Source organism: Excalfactoria chinensis, chromosome 20 (genome assembly GCF_039878825.1).
Source record: "Excalfactoria chinensis isolate bCotChi1 chromosome 20, bCotChi1.hap2, whole genome shotgun sequence".
NCBI lineage: Eukaryota > Metazoa > Chordata > Aves > Galliformes > Phasianidae > Excalfactoria > Excalfactoria chinensis.
In genome coordinates, this window is record NC_092844.1 from 1,941,046 (window position 1) to 1,964,072 (window position 23,027).

Consider the following 23,027-nt stretch of genomic DNA (forward strand, 5'->3'; position numbering starts at 1 on the left):
TGTGTGTCTGTGATGGCTCTGGGTTGGGCTGTGCCGTTCCTCTACCACCAAACAATGAGCAGAGCCGATGCTGGTGGGACCCTAAAGGGGGGACCCCTCGCTGGCTGACACCCCGCGAGCCTGGAGGTGCTGGGGGTGCCCCGAGAAGATGCGTCCCCCCCTCCTTTGCTTTGGCGGCTGCTGGGGCGGAGCGGGGCGGAGCCGCGTCTGTTCGTCCATCCATCCATCCATCCGGGCACCATGGCGGAGGAGCTGGCGGAGCGGCTGGGCCGGCGGCTGGGGATGCGGGAAGGGGATGCGGAGCAACAGCAGCAACAGCAGCAAGATGCGGAACCCACCCCGGTACCGCCGGGCAGCCCCGCGCTGCGGGCGGTGGGCAGCGAAGGTTCACCCGGAGGCGGCCGGAGGCTCTTCAGCCCCGCGGCGGAGTTCCGTGAGTTCTCCCGGCGGCAGCTCCGTGACATGGAGAGACTCTTCCGACAGTGAGTGTGGAGGGGAGCCCCCTCCTCATCCTCCTCCCTACGGGACCCCCAGGAGAGACCCCGGGGAGGGAGCACCGGACAGAGGGTCCCCATCGCCCCGATCGGGTCCCCTGTGCTTTGGAAGCCTGCAGCCCCTGGTGGGGTGCGGAAAGGGGGGGCGGTTCTGGAAGCCCCCAGTCTCTTTGCAGGACCCGCCCAGCCCTGGGCTGATGGTGGGAGGGGTCCTTTGGACTTCACTGCAGGGGGAGATCTCTGGGGTTCCCCCACTTCCTTGCAGGGGGCTCCACTCATCTTCCCATCCTTGGGACCCCCTCTTGGCTCCCTGTGGAAGGAATCCATCCCCCCTTGTCTCACCACGATGCCCCCCCAGTTCTGCACAGGAGCTGAAGCTCAGGACCCCCTCTCGGCTCCTTGCAGCCATCCTCCCACCCTACAAACTCTTTCAGAAGGGTTCCCCTGGATGCAGCCTCCCCACAACCTTGCAGAGGGGACACCAGGACCCACAGAGCAGGCTGGAAAAGGGACATGGGACCCCCCCATCCCCAGGACCCCCACCTTGGCCATGCATACAGGCTTTGGGCTGCGGCAATGGTGTTGTCACATCCTCGGTGCCATCCCCACGTGTGATGTTGCAAGCTTGGGTTAGTGAGCTCAGCCAGCCGGGGGGGAGCTGAGCAGCGGGCGTGTGGAACTGTGCAGGGGGGAAAATAGGGTCTGCAGATGGAGGGGATCACCTTCCCCCTTCCCCAACACGAGGTGCTGTGCAGCTTGTGGCCGTGGGTGCTGTGCCCGTGGGCAGATGGCAGCAGCACGGGGTCTGGTTGCAGAGCAGGACGTGCACACACGCACGCACAGCAGCAAGAGGAGCAGCGCGGCAGCTGCGGGGCTGCAAGCAAAGGGGGATCACAAAGAGGGGGTTACAAAGGGGGGAGCATGAGGATGGGGTGATGGTGTGGGGCTGAGCCGAGCCGCTGCGTGCAAGGTTTGTCCTTTCTCCAGCCTTCCCCCGCTGCGTTAAAGGATTGCGACGCAGGAGAGCCCACCCCAGTGGATGCAGAGCTGCAGCCAGGGGCTCACTTTGCAGCAGCGGAGCTCACAGCCCTACGATGCCAGCAGCAAAGCACGAGGGCTCTGTGCTGGGGCACAGTGTGAGCTGCACCGTGCTGCGGCTGCAGGGACAAATGAGTCACAGCCCCGCAGAGCTGCACGTCGCTTCCTGCAGGCTGAGCAAGGAGAAGTCGACAGTGCATCCTATAGAGCTTAGCTCAGCCCCATAGGCACATATAGGGTTGACCCCTTTGCTGCACAGAGCTCGTGGCATGTTTGGCAGCTAGCTGCTGGGTATCAGTGCCAGAAACCGCACTCAATGGGCAGGGAGTGCTGAGGATGCTCCTGGGAGCCATTAATGGTTGGATAGAACCAGCAGTGGTTTGGCACGGCAGCCCAAAAGTGACAGTGAGGATGTGCCCCGTGTTGAGGATTTACCACCTCCTTACAGGTACGATGCAGGGAAGGATGGCTTCATTGACCTGATGGAGCTGAAACTGATGATGGAGAAGCTGGGAGCGCCGCAGACCCACCTGGGCCTGAAGAACATGATCAAGGAGGTGGATGAGGACCTGGACAGCAAGCTGAGCTTCCGTGAGGTGAGCGCAGGGGTTGGGTTGTGGCTGCATCCCTTGGTGAGGAGCTGGATGGCACATCCTGGATGGTGATATCCCACCCCATGCTGCAGTTCCTGCTGATTTTCCGCAAGGCAGCAGCAGGTGAGCTGCAGGAGGACAGCGGGCTGCACGCTCTGGCACGGCTCTCCGAGATCGACGTCTCAACAGAGGGTGTGAAGGGAGCCAAGAGCTTCTTCGAGGCCAAGGTAAGTGCTGAGCAGCACAGCAGCGGCCGTCGGGAGTTGGGGACGTGGCCAACGTGCCACCATACAACACACAACGGGGCCGGGGCCAATGTGTCACCATCCCCAGGCACAGGCGGTCACCGAGGGCAGCCGCTTTGAGGAGGAGATTCGTGCAGAGCAGGAGGAGAAGAGGCGGCAGGCGGAGGAGATGAAGCAGCGCAAGGCGGCCTTCAAGGAGCTGCAGTCAGCGTTTGCTCAGTGACGTGGCATGAGGAAGGAGCCCCGCCATGCCGTCACCCGTCCCCTGCGTGTCATCGTGCCCACGACTCGTGCCAAGCCGGGGACAGCGGTCACTGTGCTCGGTGCCACGTGTTGGGTTGGAGGTGGCCTTGGCTCCCCTTGGGCTGTTGGTTTATCTTGGTGAAAGATGCCCATAAAGGCCACCGAGGGGAGAGAAGCTTTATTTTTCTGTGTGTCCCGTCCTCTAAGCACCACATGGGATGGTATCTCACGTGCCGTCCCTCTTGGAGTGGTTGTGCCGATGACTGTGATGTCCCACCAAGGTGTTGTCCCAACAGCTGCTTCCATTCTGCTGTATGGATGTGTTGTTCGCTGTGTTGTTTTCTTTTTCTTTCTTTTTAAATCCCAAATAAATATTATATTTCCTAAGGAAGCGTTGTGCTTACCCGTACCCAGGGTCGGGTGGCAGAGTGGGATCCCTGTATCCCCTCATGGCTGGGGACACAGTCAGGGCCACATCTGTGGGGTTGTACATGGGACAAGTGTAGCTGTTCCCAAGTGGGCTGTGCTGCTCTGATAAGAAACAGCACAAGGAGGGCACGCAGGCTGTGGGATCTGGCCACCTGTCACCAGGGGGAAGGCCACGTGCCCAAGGGCAGGAGGTGGCACAACCAACATATAAGACGGCGGGCTCCTTGGTTCTGCCATGCTGGGGAGCCTACAACCATGCTGGGGGCTCTGTGTCTCGCCGTCCTGCTGGGCTACGGTGGGTGAGGGCATGGAGAGGGGGGTGTTGGTGGGGCTGGGGGCTGTGCCCATGCTGATGTCCCCATGCTGGGTGTCACACAGCCTACGGATGTGGGCAGCCGGCGGTGCCACCGCTGTTAGGTGCTCGTGTAGTGGGTGGTGAGGACGCCCGTGCTCACAGCTGGCCATGGCAGGTAGGTAAGGGGGGGACTGTGTGCCACGTGGGCTCCATCCCAATGTTGGTGGCATGGGGATGGGTGGCCACCACCTGTTGTGACACCGTGCCGCCGTCCAGATCTCACTGCAGTACAGCCGTAATGATGCCTGGAGCCACACCTGTGGAGGAACCCTCATTGCCCCCAGCTGGGTGCTGACAGCCGCACACTGTATCAGGTAGGGTTGGGGGCATCCATGGGGGGACAGCACCCCACACGTGTGGCCCCACACTGATGGCCATTGGCAGCTCCTCCCTGACGTACCGCGTGGTGCTGGGCGAGCACAACCTGGCAGTGGAGGACGAGGGCGAGGTGGTGGCCGAGGTGGAGAAGATCATCGTGCACGAGAAGTGGAACTCCTTCCTCATCGTGTAGGGCAGCAAAGGGGGCAGGGAGGGGGCTGGGGGCAGGGACGGGGCTGGTTGGCAGTGTTCTATAAGATTTGGTTGGTGGCTCTCTATAGGGTTTGGTTGGTGGCTCTCTATTGGGTTTGGTTGGTGTCTCTCTATTGGGTTTGGTTGGTGGCTCTCTATAGGGTTTGGTTGGTGTCTCTCTATTGGGTTTGGTTGGTGTCTCTCTATAGGGTTTGGTTGGTGTCTCTCTATTGGGTTTGGTTGGTGGCTCTCTATAGGGTTTGGTTGGTGGCTCTCTATTGGGTTTGGTTGACAGTTCTCCATGGGGGTTTGGTTGGCGGTGCTCTAAAGGATATGGCTGATGGCACTCTATGGGGTTTGGTTGGTGGTGCTCTATAAGGTTTGGCTGGCTGTGTTCTATAGGGTTTTGTCATTGCAGCAATGACATTGCATTGATCAAGCTGTCGCATCCAGTGCGAAAGAGGAAGACCATCCAGGCTGCCTGCCTGCCACCCAGTGGGCTGGAGCTGGAGAACGGCTACCCTTGCGAGATCACTGGCTGGGGACGCCTCTCGAGTAAGCGGGGTGACCACGGAGGGAAGTGAATGGGGTCAGAATTGGTTATGGGTGCAACTTGGGGCTGTCGTTGCAGCCAACGGGCCGCTGGCGGAGGTTCTGCAGCAGGCCCCGCTGCCCGTGGTGGACTACGAGACGTGCTCACAGAGCGACTGGTGGGGCGGCCTGGTGAGGACCTCCATGGTGTGTGCTGGTGGTGACGGCGTCGTCGCGGGATGCAACGTGAGTGACGGGGCTGCTGGCCATCCCCAATGGCTGCGGTGGGGGTGGAAGAATGGAGATGGGGAGCTGTGGGGTGTATGGGTGTAACACGGCGCCCTGTCTGGGCAGGGGGATTCGGGCGGCCCCCTGAACTGCCAACGCAATGGCCTGTGGGAGGTGCACGGCATCGTCAGCTTTGGCTCCTCCTGGGGCTGCAACACAGCCAAGAAACCAACAGTGTTCACGCGGGTGTCTGCCTACATTGACTGGATCAACGAGGTGAGAGCAGAGCTCTGGGGTTGGGTTCTCCCCATCCTTCTCCACGTGGAGGTCTGACCACGGTCTCACCCCTTTGTCTTTGGCAGAAAATGAATGAGAACTGAGGATGAGCAGAGCGGGTCACGTATCGTGGTGAGCAATAAAGGGAAACAACTGGCCTCGTGTGCCCCTGTGGTTATTTGTGGGGCCTAAGGGGGGATTGTGGCAGAGCCAGGGCTGCTCCACTGGAGTGGGATGAGCCCCCGAGGCTCTGAGCCCACACATCTACACCAGCTAGCAGCCAAAGTGCTGAATAACTGCACAGAACCTGGGATGTCCTTCCTATTTTGACACCAACATCACCAAGCCCAACCCCAACCCACCCCCTCCATGTCCCTCAGTGACACATCTACAGCCAATGAACATTAAAACGTGTCCTAACTTTCTAGTTTGATTGCCCAAAGGTGTTTTCCATCTATATTCTATAGCTCTAGATACAGGGTACTGCGTACATCAAGGTCACGCTGACAATGCAACAAGGCTTTTCTAGAGCTAACAATATGTATACACTGAAAAAGGACACGAGGGAGAACAGAAGACAAGAGTACAAAGCAAAAGGGTTTGGGTGTTTTTTTTTCCTTTTGGTTTTTGTTTCAATCAAACAGAAAAATCTCTTGTTGCAAAAATCAGCTATTTCCATTGATTCCATCAATTAATTCCACTGACTCCTCCAATCCGCTGCAGTCGCAACAGGAAGGGAGCAAAGCCACAGCACAGCTGGAGGCCCTCACCCCACAATGGGATCACGGGGCCGGCACACTCTGGCAATGGGGATTCCAACACACATCCCTTCCCCTTTCCTATCACTGGGACAGAATCATAGGGGTTGGAAGGCAGCTCTGGAGAGCATCAAGCCCAACCCCCCCGCTGAAGCATGTTCCCTACAATAGATTGTCCCTTCAGGTTGGGACAAGGCCAGTCCTCATCTTGTGGCTGCTTCACCCCAGTGACAGCGCTCACAACTTGCAGGACAGACCCCTCCACGGCCACCAGGAGCACCTGGTTCAAGTCACAGCAGGGACAGCTTTCATCCAGCCACAGGGAAGCAATCCTCACGTTGATGGGGACCTTGACACCCCAAAGTCACTTGCACAGGAAGAAGAACTTCTTACGTAGGAAGTTGAAACAGCCCGGGATCTGCTTGTACCTCCCCTTGGTGGACACGATGTCTGACACCTAGGAACAGAAGGCGCGCTGCGTGCTCAGTATCACAACCCTTTACAAACTGCCTGCCTACCCTGACAGATGGCACCTCTGATTATTGCCTTCCTTGCTTTATAACACTACAAAAAAATAAGGTTTATAAGGAAAAAAAGACATTTACCCGAAGTAACATGGTCAGCAGGTCTTCAGAACTGGCATAACATTCCAGCACGCTGTCCAGGGTTTCCACATACCACGAGCCACTCACCTTGTCCCTCCAGGACACAAAACCTTCAGAGAAAGGAGAAAATTACTCTTGCAGTCAGTCTATCTCACACCACCTCCAACCACCACTGACTGCTGGTGACACTACGTTATGGCACAGCAGCTTGGTGGTGTGTTGGCCAAGCACCTTTAGCATCAACTGCCTGTGTAAATCGTTTGCCTGGTGGAGTTATCTCACCTGGAAAAGTTGAGTAGGACACCAAGATGTCACCAGGAGTGGGCAAACTGGCAACGGCATCCGGCTCATCCACACTCCCTGATGGAGCCTGGAAAGGAATCGCATCCGACTCTATGGAACCTTGGCAGGTTTCATCTCGGGGTGATTCAAAATCCACCTCGAATCCTTGGTCCTTTTGTTCTGCAAGAAGTGGCAGCAAGAAAAGCTCTCACTCACATCTGACACGCTCTGCAGCCACACATCCTCTATTAACAACTGTAGGGGAAAAAGTCCTCCAACAAAGACCACGCTTTTCTGCTCTCTGATGGTGCTGCTACAGAGCCATCAGGCTCCCCACTAACCAAGCCCTCCCAACCAACATCCAAACGTTCCTTCCAACCCAAAGCATCCTACAAACCTACCCTTGTTGCTAAACACAGGGAACAGATGGAATGCTCCTGGATGCGGGGCTTGGGGTGTCACTACTGCCCTCCTCCCACCTCACAGCCCCCACTCTACACAACGAAACCACCCGGTGCACAATGGAACCACCAGAGCTGCCCTCCTGCAAGATGCTCCTGAAACTCAACCCATGTTAGCAGTAAGAATACGTGGTTGGGAATGCCACAAGACACCTGGATAAAAGGGCAACACACGCAAAAGGAAGAAGAAGGCAAAGCCCAACTGTATTCTCACCAGCCTGCTCACACCTAACAGCTTATTGGCAACACAAAGATTCACCTCCTCCACAGGCCTGGATGAAGAAGAGTTTGGGTTTTCCTCTCAAACTCGGGCACTGGAACCCATTGAAATAGTTCACAATCTTTTCAATTGGAATGATTTTGCCATCTGTTCCATAAATCCCTCCAGGAAACTGAATATGGCTTGTCTGGAAGAGGAAAATCCAAGAGCTGTTAACACAGAAGGAAAGGCAAGCTCAGAGGGAACCCATCTCTGCACGAGTGTTCTCTCTCTCCCATCACTTTCTAGCATAAAGCTTCCAGAACAAATCTCACTTCCTCATATTTGTATATGCACACTGCAGCAGGGCAAAGGGGTTCCCAGCAGACACTGCAATATCCAGGAATCCAACCTCTTAATATGATCCAACTCCTATTCCACCTCCTCCACTCCTCCAACAACGGGATTCTTTATCCTCCAGGACAAGGGGCACACAATGTACAGCCCTTTTAGAATCATTTATCTCCTCTCCTCCAACCTCAAGGCCAAAATCTCGTAATCATTAGTCTCGTAGTCATTAGTCTCCCCAGGCAGAGCCAGAGAATCAGGAAGCACTCAAGGCCTACAGTATGAAGGTCAGCACCACCTCCTTCTGCTCTTTGCCCACCACTCGGTTCTGAGGTACAGATCCCACATTCAGAAGCTAACAACAACTGAACAAAGGCCACCAACCTCTGGAAAGGCATTGCAGCAGAGAACCTTGTGTCTGCTTTCACCCAGATACAGGATAAGAACTCCCCACGATGTCAGAGGAGCACAAACCCACCTGGCAGCCATGGGAGAGGATGACCACAAGGCAGCAGTCCAGGGCGCTGTGGTCGAGCCGTGCCAGCTTCCGCAGCTCCAGATCTATTTCCTACATAAAAAACATCATGTTTTCAACTGCACTCTGGTCACAGATTACTGCCAAGCCCTGCCCTGTCAGACGCTGTTGGATCTCTGCTGCTTTCTGCCCAGTAAAAACAAGATAACAGGCATCCCACATACCGACCACAAAACCCATTGGCACAGAGTAAGACTCACATCATCCCTATGCATCATATCCAGGAAACACAGTTCAGCTCAAAGAGTACCAGGTCCTCCTCCTGCCACCCTCACCTGAGCTTTGAGGTTCCTCAGGGTCCGGACATTGAAGCACAGGGACCTGAAACGCTTCTCCAGCTTCTCACAGTCTATGTCAGAGCCAGCTCGAGGCGACAGATCGGAGTCTGTGCTGAAGTTGACGTTGTTGAAGATCAAGCAGTGCCCACAAGGGTCTGCTCGCAGCTGGTACACCTGGCATGCAACGAGGGGAGCTTGTCAGTCACAACTGAACACTCCCTAATACAGAGCATTCACCAGCTAGTGCGGTGGGACACATTAACATGGAAGAGGAGTCTTTAAAGCAGCTCCTTTCCCAGTATTTTCACATCTCTAAGCCTAGGGATGGATAAATAGCGAACAAAGCCATTCACCCTGCCCTGCCTCGGGTATGAGCTGCCATTCTGACAGCACACACATTCCTGAATGCTCAATGCCTGCTTCACTGTGAGCCTCCTAACGTGCAAAAGCTGCCTCACATGTTTACTGTTGTGTTCCCTACTTCTGTTACCCAACACAGTGATTACAAAGTCAAAACACCACTTGATAAACAACACACGACTTGGTGCCTGAGGAAATCACTAGCTGTCTTGCTGGAAACAGCTTAAGCACCGTATTTAGCTCCATGTCACGTTATTTGCAGCACGGTTCGTGTGATCCCAAGGAGGAGCTGACTAATGATTGACCCACTCTGAGCACACTGCCCTGGTTACAGCCACGTCAGCCCCAGCACCAAGGACTGGCTGTCACAGCACTGCTTCCAGCTGCAGCAGCTCTGTGCTGTGGGACTTCTTCAGTCCAAGAAGAAGTTTAAGCCACACTAAGACCCTTTTTTGGACATTCTGTTCTTTGCCTCGTGAGGGTGAACACTTAAATATCTTCAGCCTTGCTCTGCCTTTTCAATTCTTAAAGCACAAGCTCCTTGCAAGCAGAATCTCTGAAATGACTGGCAGCAAAGAACCCCGATACAATGACAAATAAACTGGAAAAGAAGAGGATTTAGAATACTAACCAGTCTGTGGTCGCTCTTGTCAACAGCTGAACCTACAACACACCACAGAGAAATGGGATTTAGCTCTTAGCACTCAACAACGAGATGTTACACCTATTCTTCCTTGCCCTGTCATCTGTCACACGTGGGTGACACCCACCCCTTCTCATCCCATCACACACCAGAAGCAGCATTTGGCTCTCATCTCTCAAACCACAAAGAGTCTCAGCAGTTTGAGCCTGGACCTCAAGCACACGCTCATCCCCCACCTGGGACACCATACACTATTTAGTTGGGGTCACCTCCCACCTAGCATGCATCTGAGCTGGTCTGCAATTCACAGCAACACCCAGCACAGTGCAAGGACAAGCAAGGAACTGACCAACCAGCTGTCAGACCTCCCTCAGGGCTGCAGGACAACCCTTACCCTGGGCTGGTGCTGGAGGCATCCGAAATCGCTCACTCTCAGCTTGGACTGGGATGGACAAGCATTCTGTAGTTCTCACACCTGTAATGGCATGGGAAAGTCATCTCTCTCCCTCTGCCCCTTCCAGTTTCACATTAGAATTAAGCAGCTCTTGTTCCCCTTCAGAAACACAGCTTGCAGCTACACCACTGCAAGGGCAGAACAAAACCACTTCTGTTTTTCTCTTATCGGAGTTCAGTGAGGTTTTTTATGACAGTATGAGCCGCGTCAACTGATAAAGGGCAAAACAGGAGTAGCAAAGACACACTGAAACCTGTTGTCAGTGAAACAGTACAAAGGCTACATGTGAAAAGCAGAAGGAAACTGCCAGTGCACAGCTGGGGCTTCAACACTTCTGCTACCAGAAAGCATAACATCCTCCTAACAAACTCATGTAGCCACCAACTACTACCTGTGCCAGAGGACAACAAAACCAGGACTTCACAGCCTATTTTCTACAGCAAGAAGGAACCCAGCTGCTACACTCCATCCTGCACTCTGCCATGCAAAGAACCACGTTCTCACTACTTACTTTTGTCGTGCCTTTCTGCAGGCAGCTCCAGCTGCACAGGCCTCAGGTCCACAGGTGGGGACATCGGGCTTCCGCATCCCTCATCCAGCATGTCAGCCAGGTCACCGTGCCCGGTGTCCCTCAGGATGGAGAGGAATATTGGGAAGGCCTGCTTCCCACGGCTCTCCAGGTCAATGACCAGCTGTCGTGCTTGTTCCCTTCGGGTGCCGGCGCTCTGCAGAGGAGGGAAGGCAGGGACAAAGCTCAGTGATGCTTCCTGAGCCCTTCAGCTCTGATGCTTCCACTGCAGCGTTGGCCACAGACAAATGGAGACAGGAGGGAACAGGAACTCCTGGTTCCGGGGGATAAGAGGACCAGGGGACACCCCCAACTTATCAACACAGGGATAAGAGACACTTCCTTAATCAGCTTGCCACATAGAGGTGGAAAGAAAGGGAAGGACAAGAGGGCACCAGGCAGACAGTGGAGGAGACGGGGGAACCCTGAGCCATATCACGGGCATATTGGGGACACAGAGGCCGCTGGGGTTCTGTCACCGGGCTGAGGTGATACAGGGACCCACAGGGTCCTGTCACCAGGCAACAGGGCCACAAGGACCCCCGAGGCGCTGCCACAGGGCTGAGAGGATGCTGGATCCCTCGGGGCTCGTTACCAGATTGGGGGCACACGGATCCTTCCCAGAGCCTGACCAAGGGCTGGGGGGGGCAAGGAGACACCCCGGGTCCTGCTGCTGGGCTGGGGGGAACGTGAGGATAGGGGTATGTCCTAACCCGTCACGGCGCTGAGGGGACGTGCGGCCTCACCGGGTTCTAAGGGGGCACAAGGCCGCATCAACGGCCCGACAGGACTCGGGACCCCGCAGCTCACCTGCATGTCCTCCACCATAGCGCTGGTGAACACCCCTCGTGCCTGCAGAGGCCCCCAGAGCAGCTCGGGCCGCAGCCCCTCCACCAGCCGCACACGACCCCGCCGCAGAGCGCGCCGCCGGGCCTCCTCCATCACAATCCGCCCCCCCGTCCCTTGACCGGAAGCGGAAGCGTCGCTATGGTGACGGCGGGCGGGCGCGCCGGAAGTGGTGGTTGTGGGGTTGAGGCCGCGGCCGGGGCCGGTGCCCGCCATGGAGCTGGGCCGCACGGGCCCGGCCGGGCTGCTGCTGCTGCTGCTGCTGGTGGTGCTGGTCCTGACGGCACAGGCTGCTCCGGATCGGGATCCGTACCGCGTGCTGGGCGTGGGCCGCTCCTCCAGCCAGGCCGACATCAAGAAGGCGTACAAGCGGCTGGCCCGGCAGTGGTACGGAGCGGGCCCTGCGGTGGGAAGGGGGGGGGGGGGGGTCTGTGGGTACGGCGCTGGGTAACGCCTCGGCCTTCCTACCCCGCTGCAGGCACCCGGACAAGAACAAGGACCCGGGAGCTGAGGATAAGTTCATCCAGATCAGCAAGGCCTACGAGGTGAGGGAGGGGGCTGTGAGGGGCTGGAGTCCAGCGCTATGGGTCAGGGTGGGGAAGGGGAGGCTCAGGGCTGAGCTCAGTGCTTCCTACAAGCCCCAAAGGGAGGCTGTAGTGAGGTGGGGTTGGCCTCTGCTCACAGGTGACAGCGACAGGATGAGAGGTGACGGCCTCGAGTTGCAGCAGGGAGGTGCGGGTTGGATGCTCTGGTACTTAGTGCAGGGGCATTGCAGTGGGTTTGTTGTAGCTGTAGCCATTCCCTAAGGGACGACCATCATCACCCTTCACACTGGGCCACGTTTCTTCCGTCGTTTGCTTCCCAGATTCTCTCTAATGAAGAAAAGAGGGCAAACTTTGATCGCTACGGAGATGCCGGGGAGAGCCAAGGCTATTCCCAACACCAGCAGCGTCAGTTCCACCACTTCCACGAAGGCTTTTACTTTGATGAGTCCTTCTTCCACTTCCCCTTCAATTCAGAGAGACGTGACACCTCGGACGAGAAGTATTTGCTCCATTTTTCACACTACGTCAATGAAATCGTGCCAGATAGTTTCAAGAAACCGTACCTCATTAAAATCACCTCGGACTGGTGCTTCAGCTGCATCCACATCGAGCCCGTGTGGAAGGAAGTTGCTCAGGAACTGGAGGCACTGGGTAAGGATGAGGTGTTGGGGTCGGGCATGGATTTCCTTGCAGCATGAGGCTCTGGTCCATAGAAGGACTCGGGGATTTAGGTCACAAGGTTAACACTCTCCTGTGTGTTAGTAAGAACTAAATCAGCGAGGCTAAGCTTTATAAACAAGGTTTTCCTTCTGACTCACAGTTTCAGCTCTTTCTACCTGGTGGTTTCACTGTTGTTCCCTCAGTCACCCCCGAGGTTAAAAGGGGAAGATGCCTTCCCTAATTTTAGTCCAGCAGCCACGGTAATAAATAACCACATGACTGAAGGCTGGTGGGTAAATCCTGTCTGGCTCTATTCTGAACTTGAAACAAGCAGAGTACAGCACCTAAGTCACCACCATACAGGGCTGTGAGGGAAGTCTGCGGACCTGTCAACCATATTGGAAATATATCGGCCTGCCAACAAGAAAGCTGGGAATGGAGAGAGCAAGTGGATGTTTTGTTTTTCATGCTGGTGTCTTTTGCATGCAAAAAAAACCACAGCAGGACACAGAGATGGTTCAGTCCCTCCTCACCGAGCTCTTTCTCCTTTGGGTTTTACTGTAGCACATATGACATCAGTGGGTAGAACAAAAGAGGCCATCACGTTCCCTCTCTCCCTTTCAGTACAAGTTTCAAGGGACTCCAGCACAAGGAAAGTACAGAGCTGGGAGGGATCGTGACACAAATAAATAACTCCCAAGTGTGGCACTGGGCAAGGGGTCTTAAAACTCAGCTGTCTGATCCAGGTTTGGGGGTCATCAGTCATCTTTTTGCTCTCCTTTTACAGGAGTGGGCATTGGGGTCGTTCATGCCGGGTATGAGAGGCGCCTGGCCCATCACCTCGGTGCTCACAGCACACCATCAATACTGGGACTGATGAATGGGAAAATAACCTTCTTCCACAGCGCCGTCATTCGAGAAAACCTGAGGCAGTTTGTGGAGAACCTGCTGCCAGGGAACCTCGTAGAAAAGGTACACGGAGAGGGGCGTGCAGCAATCTGGCTGCTGTCTGATTCGGATAGACAGATCTCTTTAGCTGTTGCAGTGGCTCATCCAATTAATTCAACCCAGAGCTGATCTGTGTCACTGACGTGAGAAGAGCCAACTGGGGAACCAAGGTGCTTCAAGAGCTGTAATTATGGCTACACACCCTCCTTCCCTGCTTGGAAGCAAGCACACAGCATCGTTCTGTAACACTTATTTTCTTTGTGACAGGGCTATTTGCACTGCTGCATATTTAGGCCAGCAGTGTAGTCAGTATGCTGCTCTTCCAGCTGCAGTACCACAGCTTGTGTCAGTCCCAAGTCCAAACCAACACACACGTCAGGCATCCCCGTGACAGCTTTTTCAGACCCAGATCTCACTCGGGCACTGCATGTATCTGACTGTTCTGAGGTTAAACTAACATTCTGACTCTGTTTTAAGATCACAGATAAAAACTACATCCGCTTCTTATCTAACTGGAAGAAAGAAAACAAGCCCCACGTCCTTCTGTTTGATCACATGCCAGTTGTGCCATTGTTGTACAAGGTAAAGCAATATCTGCCTCTGGATTTTGACTTGCTACTAAATCCAGTGCATGCCCAATGGCGTTTAAACAGCAGGGGGTTTTCTGGAAGCAAAATTACCACAAGCACTGGGGGGAACAAGGCATTCTTTATGTGCTAATGTAATGCAAGCTGGTGCTTTCTTCCCATCCAGCTGACTGCCTTTGCATACAGAGATTACTTGTCCTTTGGTTACGTGTACGTGGGGCTCAGGGGGACTGAAGAGTTGTCCAGTCAGTACAACATCAATGTCTACACGCCGACCCTGATGATCTTCAAGGAGCACATCGACAAGCCCGCTGATGTGGCACAGGTACAGCTCTGAGCCCCTCTCCATGTGCTTCCATGAAACTGAAGTTTTTTCTCTGACCAAATGAGAGGTTGGTCGGCTGCATGTTGAGGAATAAATGGCATTCATTTGCAGCGGCACCTCTGGCTTCAGCAAAGGCAGTGAGCAAAGCCCTAGGAGGGAGGTAGCTCGATGGGCATCAGCTGTGGGGTCTGAGCTTTGTAGGGGACAGTTGCAGGTAACTTGTTGGTCCTGGAGCCTCTAAGTGTCTTCAGGGGTTTCAGTGAGGCTGGCATCCTCCAGACTTCAGGTGAGAGCCTTAGACCAGCTTAGCTCTCCTCAACCCACCAATCTCTGCTTTCTTTGTCCTCTCTAGGCACGAGACATGAAGAAGCAGCTCATTGATGACTTCCTTTCTCAGAATAAGTTCCTCATGGCAGCCAGACTGACCAACCAGAGGCTGTTTCAAGAGCTGTGTCCTGTGAAGAAGTCACACCGTCAGCGAAAGTAAGGCTCCTTGGGAACTCATTTTGTCCCCTGAGGCTCTGGGGTTGCTCCTAAAGCCATCTGTTGTTGGAATCTGAGTGAGATATAAAAGGTCTCCAAGGGAAGGAAGGAAAGAAATGACTGCACTGGAGGTTGCTGGGTATCCACGCAGCTTTTGTGCCTCCACCAGGCACATCTTGAGACAGAGGGCAGGGAGGAGGGATGAGGAGTGGGGCAACAGCCTGGAGAGATCAACATCTGGAAGGCAGAGGCAGGCTTTCAAAACAACAAACAGGGCTTCCATCCCTTCAGGATTGTTCTCATTAGCAGAAAGAGGACAGCTGTTTCCTCTGGCAGCCTAAACAGCTCTTGATTCTCCATCTGTTGTGTTGCCTAGGCACTGTGTGGTCCTGCTCACTGGAGAAGGCGATAAGTTTGCTGATGCTTACGAGGCATTTTTGACCTTTGCTGTGGCCAACACAAAAGACACACTGAGGTTTGCACACATCTATAACGATCGGCAGCCAGAATTTGCGGATGCCTTGCTGATGGATGAGGAGAAGTACCGTGGGAAATCAGCTGTGAGCATTACCTTTCTTCTGCTGCTGCTTTTCATTGTAAATCTCATCGCTCCATGTAGGCTGCTGTAACTCGACCTGACTCTTAATTCTGGGCAGGGATTTGAAGCTAATATCTTTCTCAAAAGAAGTGCCATCCTGTTTGACATCTGTGATGTGGTTGGCTTGTCCAGGTGGTCATTTTGGAGAGGCGCAACAACGCAGGGAAGATTGCCTTTAAAACCTTGGAGGAGGCCTGGCAAGGCAGCAACGAGGACAACTTCATCCTTCTGGATCTCCTGGACCAGCTGAGGACAGACCCAGGTCTTCTCTCCTCGGAGACTGTCCTGGCAGACTTGAATGATGAGCTTGCTCCTGTAAGTGCAAGGCCTTTCCAGCCACTTGGCAAGTGTGTTACCTCCTTGAACAGTTCCATTATGCTTATTATTGGAAATCACACTCTACAAGTGTTCTTGCACAGGGAAACATGGGCTCATGGCATAATCCAAAGCTGATTTGGGGCTGGGGTTCAGTTCAGAGCTGGGGCTCTCATTGTACCATGAATAACAGCTTTATCATTTACCTATTTTTTTTTCCTCTCTTCTCTTAAACAGATGTTCCTTATCCGATGGTTCTATTCTATGCTGGACTATATCTTGGACTGCTGGGACAGCTTGTTTCATAGCAACTGGTATGGATGGGGCACTCATGGTTCTCAATAGGGAGCAGGATTGCTGTTCTCTTGTTCAGATGAGTGACAGAACCAGGCTTGGATTAATAGGAAATAAGAATGTACCAGGTACACGGGTGCCTGTATGCTGTTGAGATTAAGGTGAAGAACAATGGCAGCACAGTGACATTAGCTTCTACCTCAAGTACTGGGTACTCTGGCCTAGAAGTTAACAATATTGATATATATAGTTATGATATAGTATATATATATATGATATTATGCCCCTGAAAACATGCCAGCCATATCATTGGTGCTTTCCACCACTTCCCCTTAGCCTTACTTGAAAATGGTTCTGGTTTTGTCCTTCTCCTTTTGGGTGGGAGCAGGACAATGCTCCAAATCTTGATCATGTTTACATTCAAGGAAAAACTGCTGCTCACAGACTTAACTGCTGTTTGTAAATGTTCCCTTAGGCGAGAAATGATGCCCCTTCTGTCCTTGCTCTTCTCTGCGCTCTTCATTCTCTTTGGCACTGTTATTGTTCAGGCCTTCAGGTGAGTGCACACCCTAGAGGATCTCACAGTCCAGCCAGCAGCAGCTCAAAGCAGCCCTTTAAACAAACCCCAAATGATTGTCCTTTGCAGTGATTCCAGTGACACAAGGGACTCTCCTGCCTCTGAGAAAAAAGACACCACTGCAAAGACCGAGAAGAACGACACGAGCTTCAGCAAAGAGAGTAACAGGTTCCTTCTCTCTTCTCTTCCATAACATTTTTTTGCTGGATTATTGTTTGTGAAGAGAGCACAGCGAGTAGTAGGTAGAGAAGGGCATGGTTAGAGCAGTGCCAGAGCTGTGAGGATGGAGTAGCTGTTGCAAGGGCAGTATGGGCAGAGAAAGGCAGGAAGGAGTGCTGTTAAGCAGGGCAGAGGGGACGTGGATGCAGATATTTAGTTGATTCCTGCTGACATGGGAGAGAAAGCAGCTGTTCTGAGATCCAGGGGAAGCTGTGACTTTACACTGGCCACTCTTCCTTGTCCTGCATGAATGCCATTCTTTTTCTCTGCAGGCTGCACCACCGACATGGGCTGCAGCTACAGAGCACAGGGCTGGATCAGTTTCATGATGAATGAATTCATCCTTTATATTCCCCTTTTACTCCATCTTTGTTTTGTTGCAGCAGGGTTCCCAAAAAGGGCTTTGTGGAGGTGACAGAGCTGACAGACATCAACTACAACAGTAACCTGGTGCGCCTCAGGCCGGGTCACATGAACGTGGTCTTGATTCTCTCTAACTCCACCAAAACTGCCCTCCTTCAGAAGTTTGCCCTGGAAGTGTACACATTCACAGGGTAGGTTGGGGCCTTCTCCTGAGCTTACTCTCCTGTTTTCACACCTTGAGTAAGTGGAAAATTAGGGAGGGTAGTTATACTCAACCATGTCTTCTCAGCACTGAGATGCGGCCTCACCGGTGCCAAGCACAGCATCTTGTTGGCTAAACCAACACTAACCAGCCTGACTTGGGAGCCATGCTCATCCTGCTTCTCTCTTCTTCCCCCTAGGAGCAGCTCTCTTCATTTCTCCTTCCTCAGCCTGGACAAGCACCGTGAGTGGCTGGAATACCTGCTAGAGTTCGCACAGGACGCTGCCCCCATCCCCAATCAGTATGACAAGCATTTCCTTGAGCGTGACTACACGGGCTACGTGCTGGCTCTGAACGGCCACAAGAAATACTTCTGCCTCTTTAAGCCTCACAGATCAGGGGACGAGGGGGTGTGTGAGGACTATGACTCCTCCTCGCTACACACCGAAGCCAGAGGGAAATCTTCCTGCAGCCCAGGATCTAGATCCATTAAAAACAAATTGCATAAATTGTCCTTTTGGATGGAACACCTTCTGGAAGGCTCCTTACAGAGGTTCTATATCCCCTCGTGGCCTGCACTAGACTGAGGGATTTTAAGAGATTCTAACAGACACACTTTATACGAAGATGCCGAGGGACAGCTCTCTCCAGGTCTAAACAAATGATCCTGACGAATGGACCTTAGGTTTTAGGTGAACTCTCTGAGGGCCGGTGACCAGAAAAATCTCCCTGCATCCAGAGCCCGGGAGTGCAACGAAGCGTGCTGAAACGCCTTCCACCAAACCATCCTCACGTTTGGATGCTGTACTGTCAAAGAGCCAAGAAGTCTTTTTGTTTTCCCTTCTCATCGTGCCACTCCTGCTTCCTGGGCCATCCCCGAGCCATCCCTCATTTCACCTCGGATGAATAAAAGTAGTCATTTCTGCTGCGGCGATGTGGCCGGTTACACAGGGCAGGTCGTGGCTCTCCTCTCGCTTCCTTGTGTGCGTGCTTAGCCCATGGTGCATGGTGTAACCCTGGCAAGACCCTTCAGACCCTCCCAGCAGACAGCCGTACCCCTCGGCTCCCCCTGGGTAAGTGACCCGGAGCGTGGCTGGGAGCACCTCCCTCGGAGCAGCCCTGTAGCTGGCACTCACTCCTGCTGGGCTGGGAGGTGATCTGCATGTTTCGTGCTCCTTGCATAACAGTTCCACCGTAACCAGGGAGGGAAGGGGTTTTGCACAGCCGTAAATTACTGTAACGGTGTGTCGAGCCATTTAAATGTTACGTTGTTTTCCAGATGCCTTCCTGCTTCTGTCAGTTATAGAGGATGTATCTTAGAGCCATAACTTCAACCGTGTCCTCAGATTGTAGGCATAATGCTGCTATGAGCCAGTAGATGTGTAGAAGAAACTCTACCTAGCTGCTAGGGAGCCAGTGGGGGCTCCTTTCAAACACCCTTACATCTGTAGTACAAACCAACCCTTTCTTTGTATCAAGGAACCCAATTTGTCAATGATTGTACTCCTGAAACGTTGCCCCAGAAATGCTGTACCAACCAGACCGTCTCTTACGTGTGAGGCTTCCTTTTCTTTTAGGGGTGGGTTTAAGATGCTTTGTGGTCTCGCCCATTCCGTTCCTGCCACAAACCTTTGTTTCTCAACATGCAGGCTGCCTTGGGTTTTCTCTTTGTTTTTGTTGTTCACGGGTTTTCTTTTTTATACGTAGGTCTGTGTCAAGCTTGTGCGGTCACAAAAGCACAGAGTCCCACACTGGGGTAACAGGCTGCCCGTTGTGAGCTGGGGGAGGCAAGCAGCAGGCATCGGGGTGCTTGTAGCTCCTCCAACCTTAACACAAAGCCTAAAGGTTTCCTTCCATAGTCGGGACTGAAATCCTGCAGGGTCCCAACCTGGAGCTCAAGCCAATTTGCTGCCTGCATTACTTTGATGCGCAAAACCTTGGCCTGTTGCATTCCTTGCACACTGGGTGCAGCTTCGCCCACTGTTGGCCATCCCAGCACTGTGTGTACTCCCAAATAAACATGGCTGTGCTGCCAGCCACCCTTATGTGAGGCTGCTGGATGCTCAGTGGGCCCCTGGGCCTCAGCTGCAGGAATGAGGCATAGAAACTGGGGGAAGGAAGGAAGGAAAAAGAGATCTCCTCCCTGCTAACGAGCTACAGGGCACACACGTGGTGCAACAGCTGGGGTTGGGGCAGGACACTGTGTCAGCCTGCTGGTGACACATACATACACACCAAATTTGGATGAGGAATGAGGATGGACAAACCCATCTGCCATCTCTTCAGCGAGTCAGAAACCCGAATAAACTTCTGATGTGCAACTTAAGAAAGAAAAAAGATCAAGTGCCTCGTTGTGCTGCAGCAAGGGAATTCAGCCCTGGGCCAAATAAGGAAAAGATCTGGCCTCGTGGCCCTTTAAAATATCATTTCTGTGGGCTGCAGCAATGCCAAACTGTTCTGAAATCACCCACTGAGGTGGTTCTGGTTGTCACAGAGCGCTGGGCACTTGCTTTCCAGTAGAAGAGTGTTGTCAGAGGGCCCTCAGCTGCTGCTTATGCCTGAGCTCTGCCTGCCCTCTCCCAGCACTCATAAGCTGAGATCCCCAAATCACCCCACGTCGTAATGTATCATCAGCAACACGCACCCACTGCTCTGCATGTGGCAGTTTGTAACCCAAAGATTGAGGCAGCTCAGTCCTAACGCACTGTTTGGTGATAAACAAGCAAGCAGCCCCGCTTGGAAGCTGAAACAAAACATCCTTATAGCAAAAAGGGAAGCGGCCCCGAGTCAGAGTTTGTCCCAAAGCCCTTCTCTTGGCTGAGCACGGTGGGAGCAGAACCTGCCAGCGACTCATACACTAACACAGACAAGTGGGACTGAAAACCAAGAACATATTTTGCACTTTTGATACAGGGAGGGAGGTGGGGAATTATTTAACTTATTTGGCAAACTTGTCTTTTTGATTTTTAGTTTGGGGTTTTTTTTTTTTCCTGTTTCATTGTTGGTTTTTTTTTTTTAGCGTGTGTTTGTGATCAGGCACCGATGTCATTTTGTTTTAAGACGATATACGGATTCGCAACCAAAATAAAACTATTTTAATGTGTGATCAGGTGGCTTTTGTGTTTCCAATTGACCCTGTGGGCAACCAAACCCCCCCTCCTGCAACACCAGCAGTTGGGCCAAGGGACACCCAGCTCTTCCCAGCTGCTGTGCTTCACTACCTCATTCACTGCACCTGGAGGAGAGCAGGGCGTCGGGAACCTCATCCAAGGTCTGCCATGGCATCTTGGTGGTGGTGGTGGTTCACTGCTGTGCAGGGTTGGGGGCCAGGCAGGAGCTGCCTTCACATTGTTTTCACTTCAGGAAGGACACACAACATTTCAAAGAGCAGATTGGCTCCTAACAGGGCGGTGTTACCTAAGAAAAGACACACACAAAATAAATAGTAATAAAATTGATGCTATGACTGCTCATCTGCTTCCACACGCAGCGCTCAGACACCTCTGTCAGCTCCTACCACGTTCTGTGGCAGTTCCTGGAGCCCAGGGCTGCTCTTTGCCTTTCAACACTAGGTGGCACCTACCAAAAACTGAAGACTTCCCCTTGCTGCCCACCCAGCCCCAAAGATTTCCATCGACTCACCAGAGACATCATACATGGGTGCCACCTCCACAAGGTCACATCCCACTATATTGAGTCCTTTGCAGCCACGAATAATCTCCAAAGCCTGAGAGGAAAACGGGGGTACAATAAATGAGCTGGGTTCCTCAAATGGGAAGAAAAACATCCTGATCTTATTGGGAAGGGAGCTTTGTGCCCCTCACCTGCATGGGTGTGAGCCCAGCAATCTCTGGTGTCCCCGTTCCCGGGGCATAGGCAGGGTCCAGCCCGTCGATATCAAAGCTGATGTACACTGGGCCATCCCCCATCTGCTGCCTCACCTCTCCCATCAGTGGAACCAGGGACTTCATCCAGCAGTGCTCAGCTGGAACCACCCGGAATCCCTGCAGACACACGAACTCAGCATTCACCATCCCACAACCAGCAGCCCAGATCCCACAGGGGATTTGTGGAAAGGAGACCGGGTTGCATTTCCCATGCCCCCAAATAGGCTTTAAAGTAAGAGCAGCTGCCAGAGGTTACCTGGTCCCGGCAGTATTTGTATGGATCCGGAGTATAGGAGGAGCCACGGATTCCAATCTGAACCACACGGCTGCAGTCCAGCAGCCCTTCATCCACGCAGCGCCGGAATGGGGTCCCGTGATAGATCTTCTCCCCCAGAGCCATGTCACTGGTGTCGGTGTGAGCATCCACATGCACCAGCCCCACAGGGCCATGCCTAGGCAGGATCAGGTGGGCACATCAGTCCCCAACCCACACCCGATGGTACCAGCTTACACCATTGCTGCTGCCATTCCAGGGGCTGAGCACTGTTAGGACAGGGCTGTGTTTGACACCTCCAGGTTGGAAACTTACTTTTCTGCCACGGCCTGCAGGATGGGGTATGTTATGGTGTGGTCTCCACCTGCAACAGGACAAAGAAGAAGATGTTGCATATTGCAAGAGACTCTCAGCACTCCTTGCGTTTGTTTTCCAGTGATTTTTTCCCCCCTTCACTTGTTTATGTGCTCAGACCAAATGATGGCAGGAAAAGATGGAATCAGGACAGAAAGAGGAGCTCCCACAGGGCCCTTACCCAGAGTGAGAGGCACGCAGCCAGAGGCCACAATCTTCTGGAAGGACTCTCGGATGCGGCGGCAGCTGTCGGGCAGGTTGTAGAGGTTGACATTCACATCTCCAATATCAGCCACCTGCAGGGAGTCAAAAGGTGCTGCCCCAGTGCTGGCGTTGTACCTCCTCACCATCGCTGACTCAGCACGGATCTGCCTCGGACCAAACCTGGGTGAGAGAACGTGGGCAGGGAAAGCCGTGGGCAGAGCTAAGCTGCCAGCAGGAGCCAAGCAGCTGCTGCCCTCCTACCTGGCTCCAGGCCGGTTGGACGTGCCCACATCAAGGGGAACGCCGACAAAAGCTGCATCCAGCCCCTCTGCTGAGGTCTGAACAGGAAGCCTCAGCATGGAGCAGACCCCTACGGGCCGGGCCACAAACTCAGCACTGGGAGGCACGTTGAACTGCGAGGCTCGGCGGCATGGAGCAGCAGTGGGAGCAAAAAGCCACCGAGCAGAGAGTCTGGCTGTCCTGAGCAGACAACTCATCCTGCCACACACACAGCAAGACAACAAAGCCCTCTGTGTCCCTGCAGCCAGTAGAGCCAGGCGGCTCACTGTGTCACCCTGCTGGGTTCAAAGTGCATCCGGATGCCCTGCAAAGGGCAGTGTGCTCGTGTTCCTGTTCCCGTGTATCCTTCTCTTTCAGATCCCCATTCCACACAATGATCAGCTGCAGGAAGCGAGGCATCAATTTCTTAACAGGTTTGTCCCCTGACTGGCAGCACTGCACTGTCAACTCAACCAGAGGGAGCTTCAGTGAGAGATCTTGAGAGCATTCCTGCGTGATGGTGTGCTCAGGGATCTCAGCCACCTGACCCACAGCCTGCAGGTGAGCTACCAGCCAGAGGAGCGAGGATACACATAATCACAAGGCAGAATTCATTCCTCAGACAGGAGGGGGA

General features: G+C 53.6%; 5 protein-coding genes across 6 annotated transcripts; 3 read left to right on the forward strand and 2 right to left on the reverse strand.

Moving 5' to 3' along the window:
* Window positions 1-9: 9 nt before the first annotated feature.
* On the forward strand, window positions 10-3,004 carry EFHD2 (EF-hand domain family member D2). Its single transcript, XM_072354379.1, has 4 exons — window positions 10-482; window positions 1,981-2,128; window positions 2,218-2,352; window positions 2,459-3,004. The coding sequence occupies exons 1-4, from the start codon at window positions 241-243 to the stop codon at window positions 2,591-2,593; spliced, it is 660 nt and encodes a 219-aa protein (XP_072210480.1). The 5' UTR covers window positions 10-240; the 3' UTR covers window positions 2,594-3,004.
* Window positions 2,600-4,999, forward strand: LOC140261307 (chymotrypsin-C-like). Its single transcript, XM_072354597.1, has 7 exons — window positions 2,600-2,693; window positions 3,421-3,512; window positions 3,614-3,711; window positions 3,782-3,904; window positions 4,326-4,462; window positions 4,539-4,684; window positions 4,793-4,999. Exons 1-7 carry the CDS (start codon window positions 2,600-2,602, stop codon window positions 4,997-4,999), a joined length of 897 nt encoding a protein of 298 aa, XP_072210698.1.
* Window positions 5,000-5,210: 211 nt separating this feature from the next.
* On the reverse strand, window positions 5,211-8,163 carry CASP9 (caspase 9). The gene is made up of 5 exons (XM_072354615.1): window positions 8,074-8,163; window positions 7,308-7,477; window positions 6,588-6,767; window positions 6,306-6,415; window positions 5,211-6,157 (listed from the first exon to the last, which is right to left on the reverse strand). Exons 1-5 carry the CDS (start codon window positions 8,082-8,084, stop codon window positions 6,065-6,067), a joined length of 564 nt encoding a protein of 187 aa, XP_072210716.1. The 5' UTR covers window positions 8,085-8,163; the 3' UTR covers window positions 5,211-6,064.
* Window positions 8,164-11,429: 3,266 nt separating this feature from the next.
* Window positions 11,430-20,499, forward strand: DNAJC16 (DnaJ heat shock protein family (Hsp40) member C16). Of its 2 annotated transcripts, none has more exons than XM_072354612.1 (14): window positions 11,430-11,666; window positions 11,758-11,824; window positions 12,145-12,475; window positions 13,272-13,456; window positions 13,910-14,014; window positions 14,186-14,344; window positions 14,697-14,827; window positions 15,204-15,387; window positions 15,558-15,740; window positions 15,978-16,054; window positions 16,510-16,590; window positions 16,681-16,779; window positions 17,214-17,384; window positions 17,595-20,499. In XM_072354612.1, exons 1-14 carry the CDS (start codon window positions 11,494-11,496, stop codon window positions 17,980-17,982), a joined length of 2,334 nt encoding a protein of 777 aa, XP_072210713.1. In that variant the 5' UTR covers window positions 11,430-11,493; the 3' UTR covers window positions 17,983-20,499. The 2 variants fall into 2 exon arrangements, with proteins under 2 accessions (XP_072210713.1, XP_072210714.1); XM_072354613.1 differs by having other exon boundaries at window positions 17,217-17,384.
* Window positions 20,500-20,655: 156 nt separating this feature from the next.
* On the reverse strand, window positions 20,656-22,728 carry AGMAT (agmatinase (putative)). Its single transcript, XM_072354616.1, has 7 exons — window positions 22,376-22,728; window positions 22,092-22,294; window positions 21,872-21,920; window positions 21,539-21,734; window positions 21,220-21,399; window positions 21,038-21,122; window positions 20,656-20,812 (listed from the first exon to the last, which is right to left on the reverse strand). Exons 1-7 carry the CDS (start codon window positions 22,609-22,611, stop codon window positions 20,739-20,741), a joined length of 1,023 nt encoding a protein of 340 aa, XP_072210717.1. The 5' UTR covers window positions 22,612-22,728; the 3' UTR covers window positions 20,656-20,738.
* Window positions 22,729-23,027: the final 299 nt, after the last annotated feature.

What these genes read in the sequence shown, in the direction of transcription:
- CASP9 (XM_072354615.1), bottom strand. An exon ending in GTCCTACTCAACTTTTCCAG is followed by an intron (nt 6,416 to 6,587) that starts GTGAGATAACTC and finishes CTTTCTCTGAAG; the next exon opens with GTTTTGTGTCCTGGAGGGAC. An exon ending in TGCTGACCATGTTACTTCGG is followed by an intron (nt 6,158 to 6,305) that starts GTAAATGTCTTT and finishes TTCTGTTCCTAG; the next exon opens with GTGTCAGACATCGTGTCCAC.
- DNAJC16 (XM_072354612.1), top strand. Translation starts at nt 11,494, where the DNA reads ATGGAGCTGGGCCGCACGGGCCCGGCCGGGCTGCTGCTGCTGCTGCTG. An exon ending in TCAGGAACTGGAGGCACTGG is followed by an intron (nt 12,476 to 13,271) that starts GTAAGGATGAGG and finishes CTCCTTTTACAG; the next exon opens with GAGTGGGCATTGGGGTCGTT. An exon ending in GTTATTGTTCAGGCCTTCAG is followed by an intron (nt 16,591 to 16,680) that starts GTGAGTGCACAC and finishes TGTCCTTTGCAG; the next exon opens with TGATTCCAGTGACACAAGGG.
- LOC140261307 (XM_072354597.1), top strand. Translation starts at nt 2,600, where the DNA reads ATGAGGAAGGAGCCCCGCCATGCCGTCACCCGTCCCCTGCGTGTCATC. An exon ending in GACAGCGGTCACTGTGCTCG is followed by an intron (nt 2,694 to 3,420) that starts GTGCCACGTGTT and finishes GGTGTCACACAG; the next exon opens with CCTACGGATGTGGGCAGCCG. An exon ending in ACAGCCGCACACTGTATCAG is followed by an intron (nt 3,712 to 3,781) that starts GTAGGGTTGGGG and finishes GGCCATTGGCAG; the next exon opens with CTCCTCCCTGACGTACCGCG.
- EFHD2 (XM_072354379.1), top strand. Translation starts at nt 241, where the DNA reads ATGGCGGAGGAGCTGGCGGAGCGGCTGGGCCGGCGGCTGGGGATGCGG. An exon ending in ATGGAGAGACTCTTCCGACA is followed by an intron (nt 483 to 1,980) that starts GTGAGTGTGGAG and finishes ACCTCCTTACAG; the next exon opens with GTACGATGCAGGGAAGGATG. An exon ending in GCAAGCTGAGCTTCCGTGAG is followed by an intron (nt 2,129 to 2,217) that starts GTGAGCGCAGGG and finishes CCCATGCTGCAG; the next exon opens with TTCCTGCTGATTTTCCGCAA.
- AGMAT (XM_072354616.1), bottom strand. Translation starts at nt 22,611, where the DNA reads ATGAGTTGTCTGCTCAGGACAGCCAGACTCTCTGCTCGGTGGCTTTTT. An exon ending in ACAAATACTGCCGGGACCAG is followed by an intron (nt 21,400 to 21,538) that starts GTAACCTCTGGC and finishes GTGTGTCTGCAG; the next exon opens with GGATTCCGGGTGGTTCCAGC. An exon ending in ACCCATGTATGATGTCTCTG is followed by an intron (nt 20,813 to 21,037) that starts GTGAGTCGATGG and finishes GTCTTTTCTTAG; the next exon opens with GTAACACCGCCCTGTTAGGA.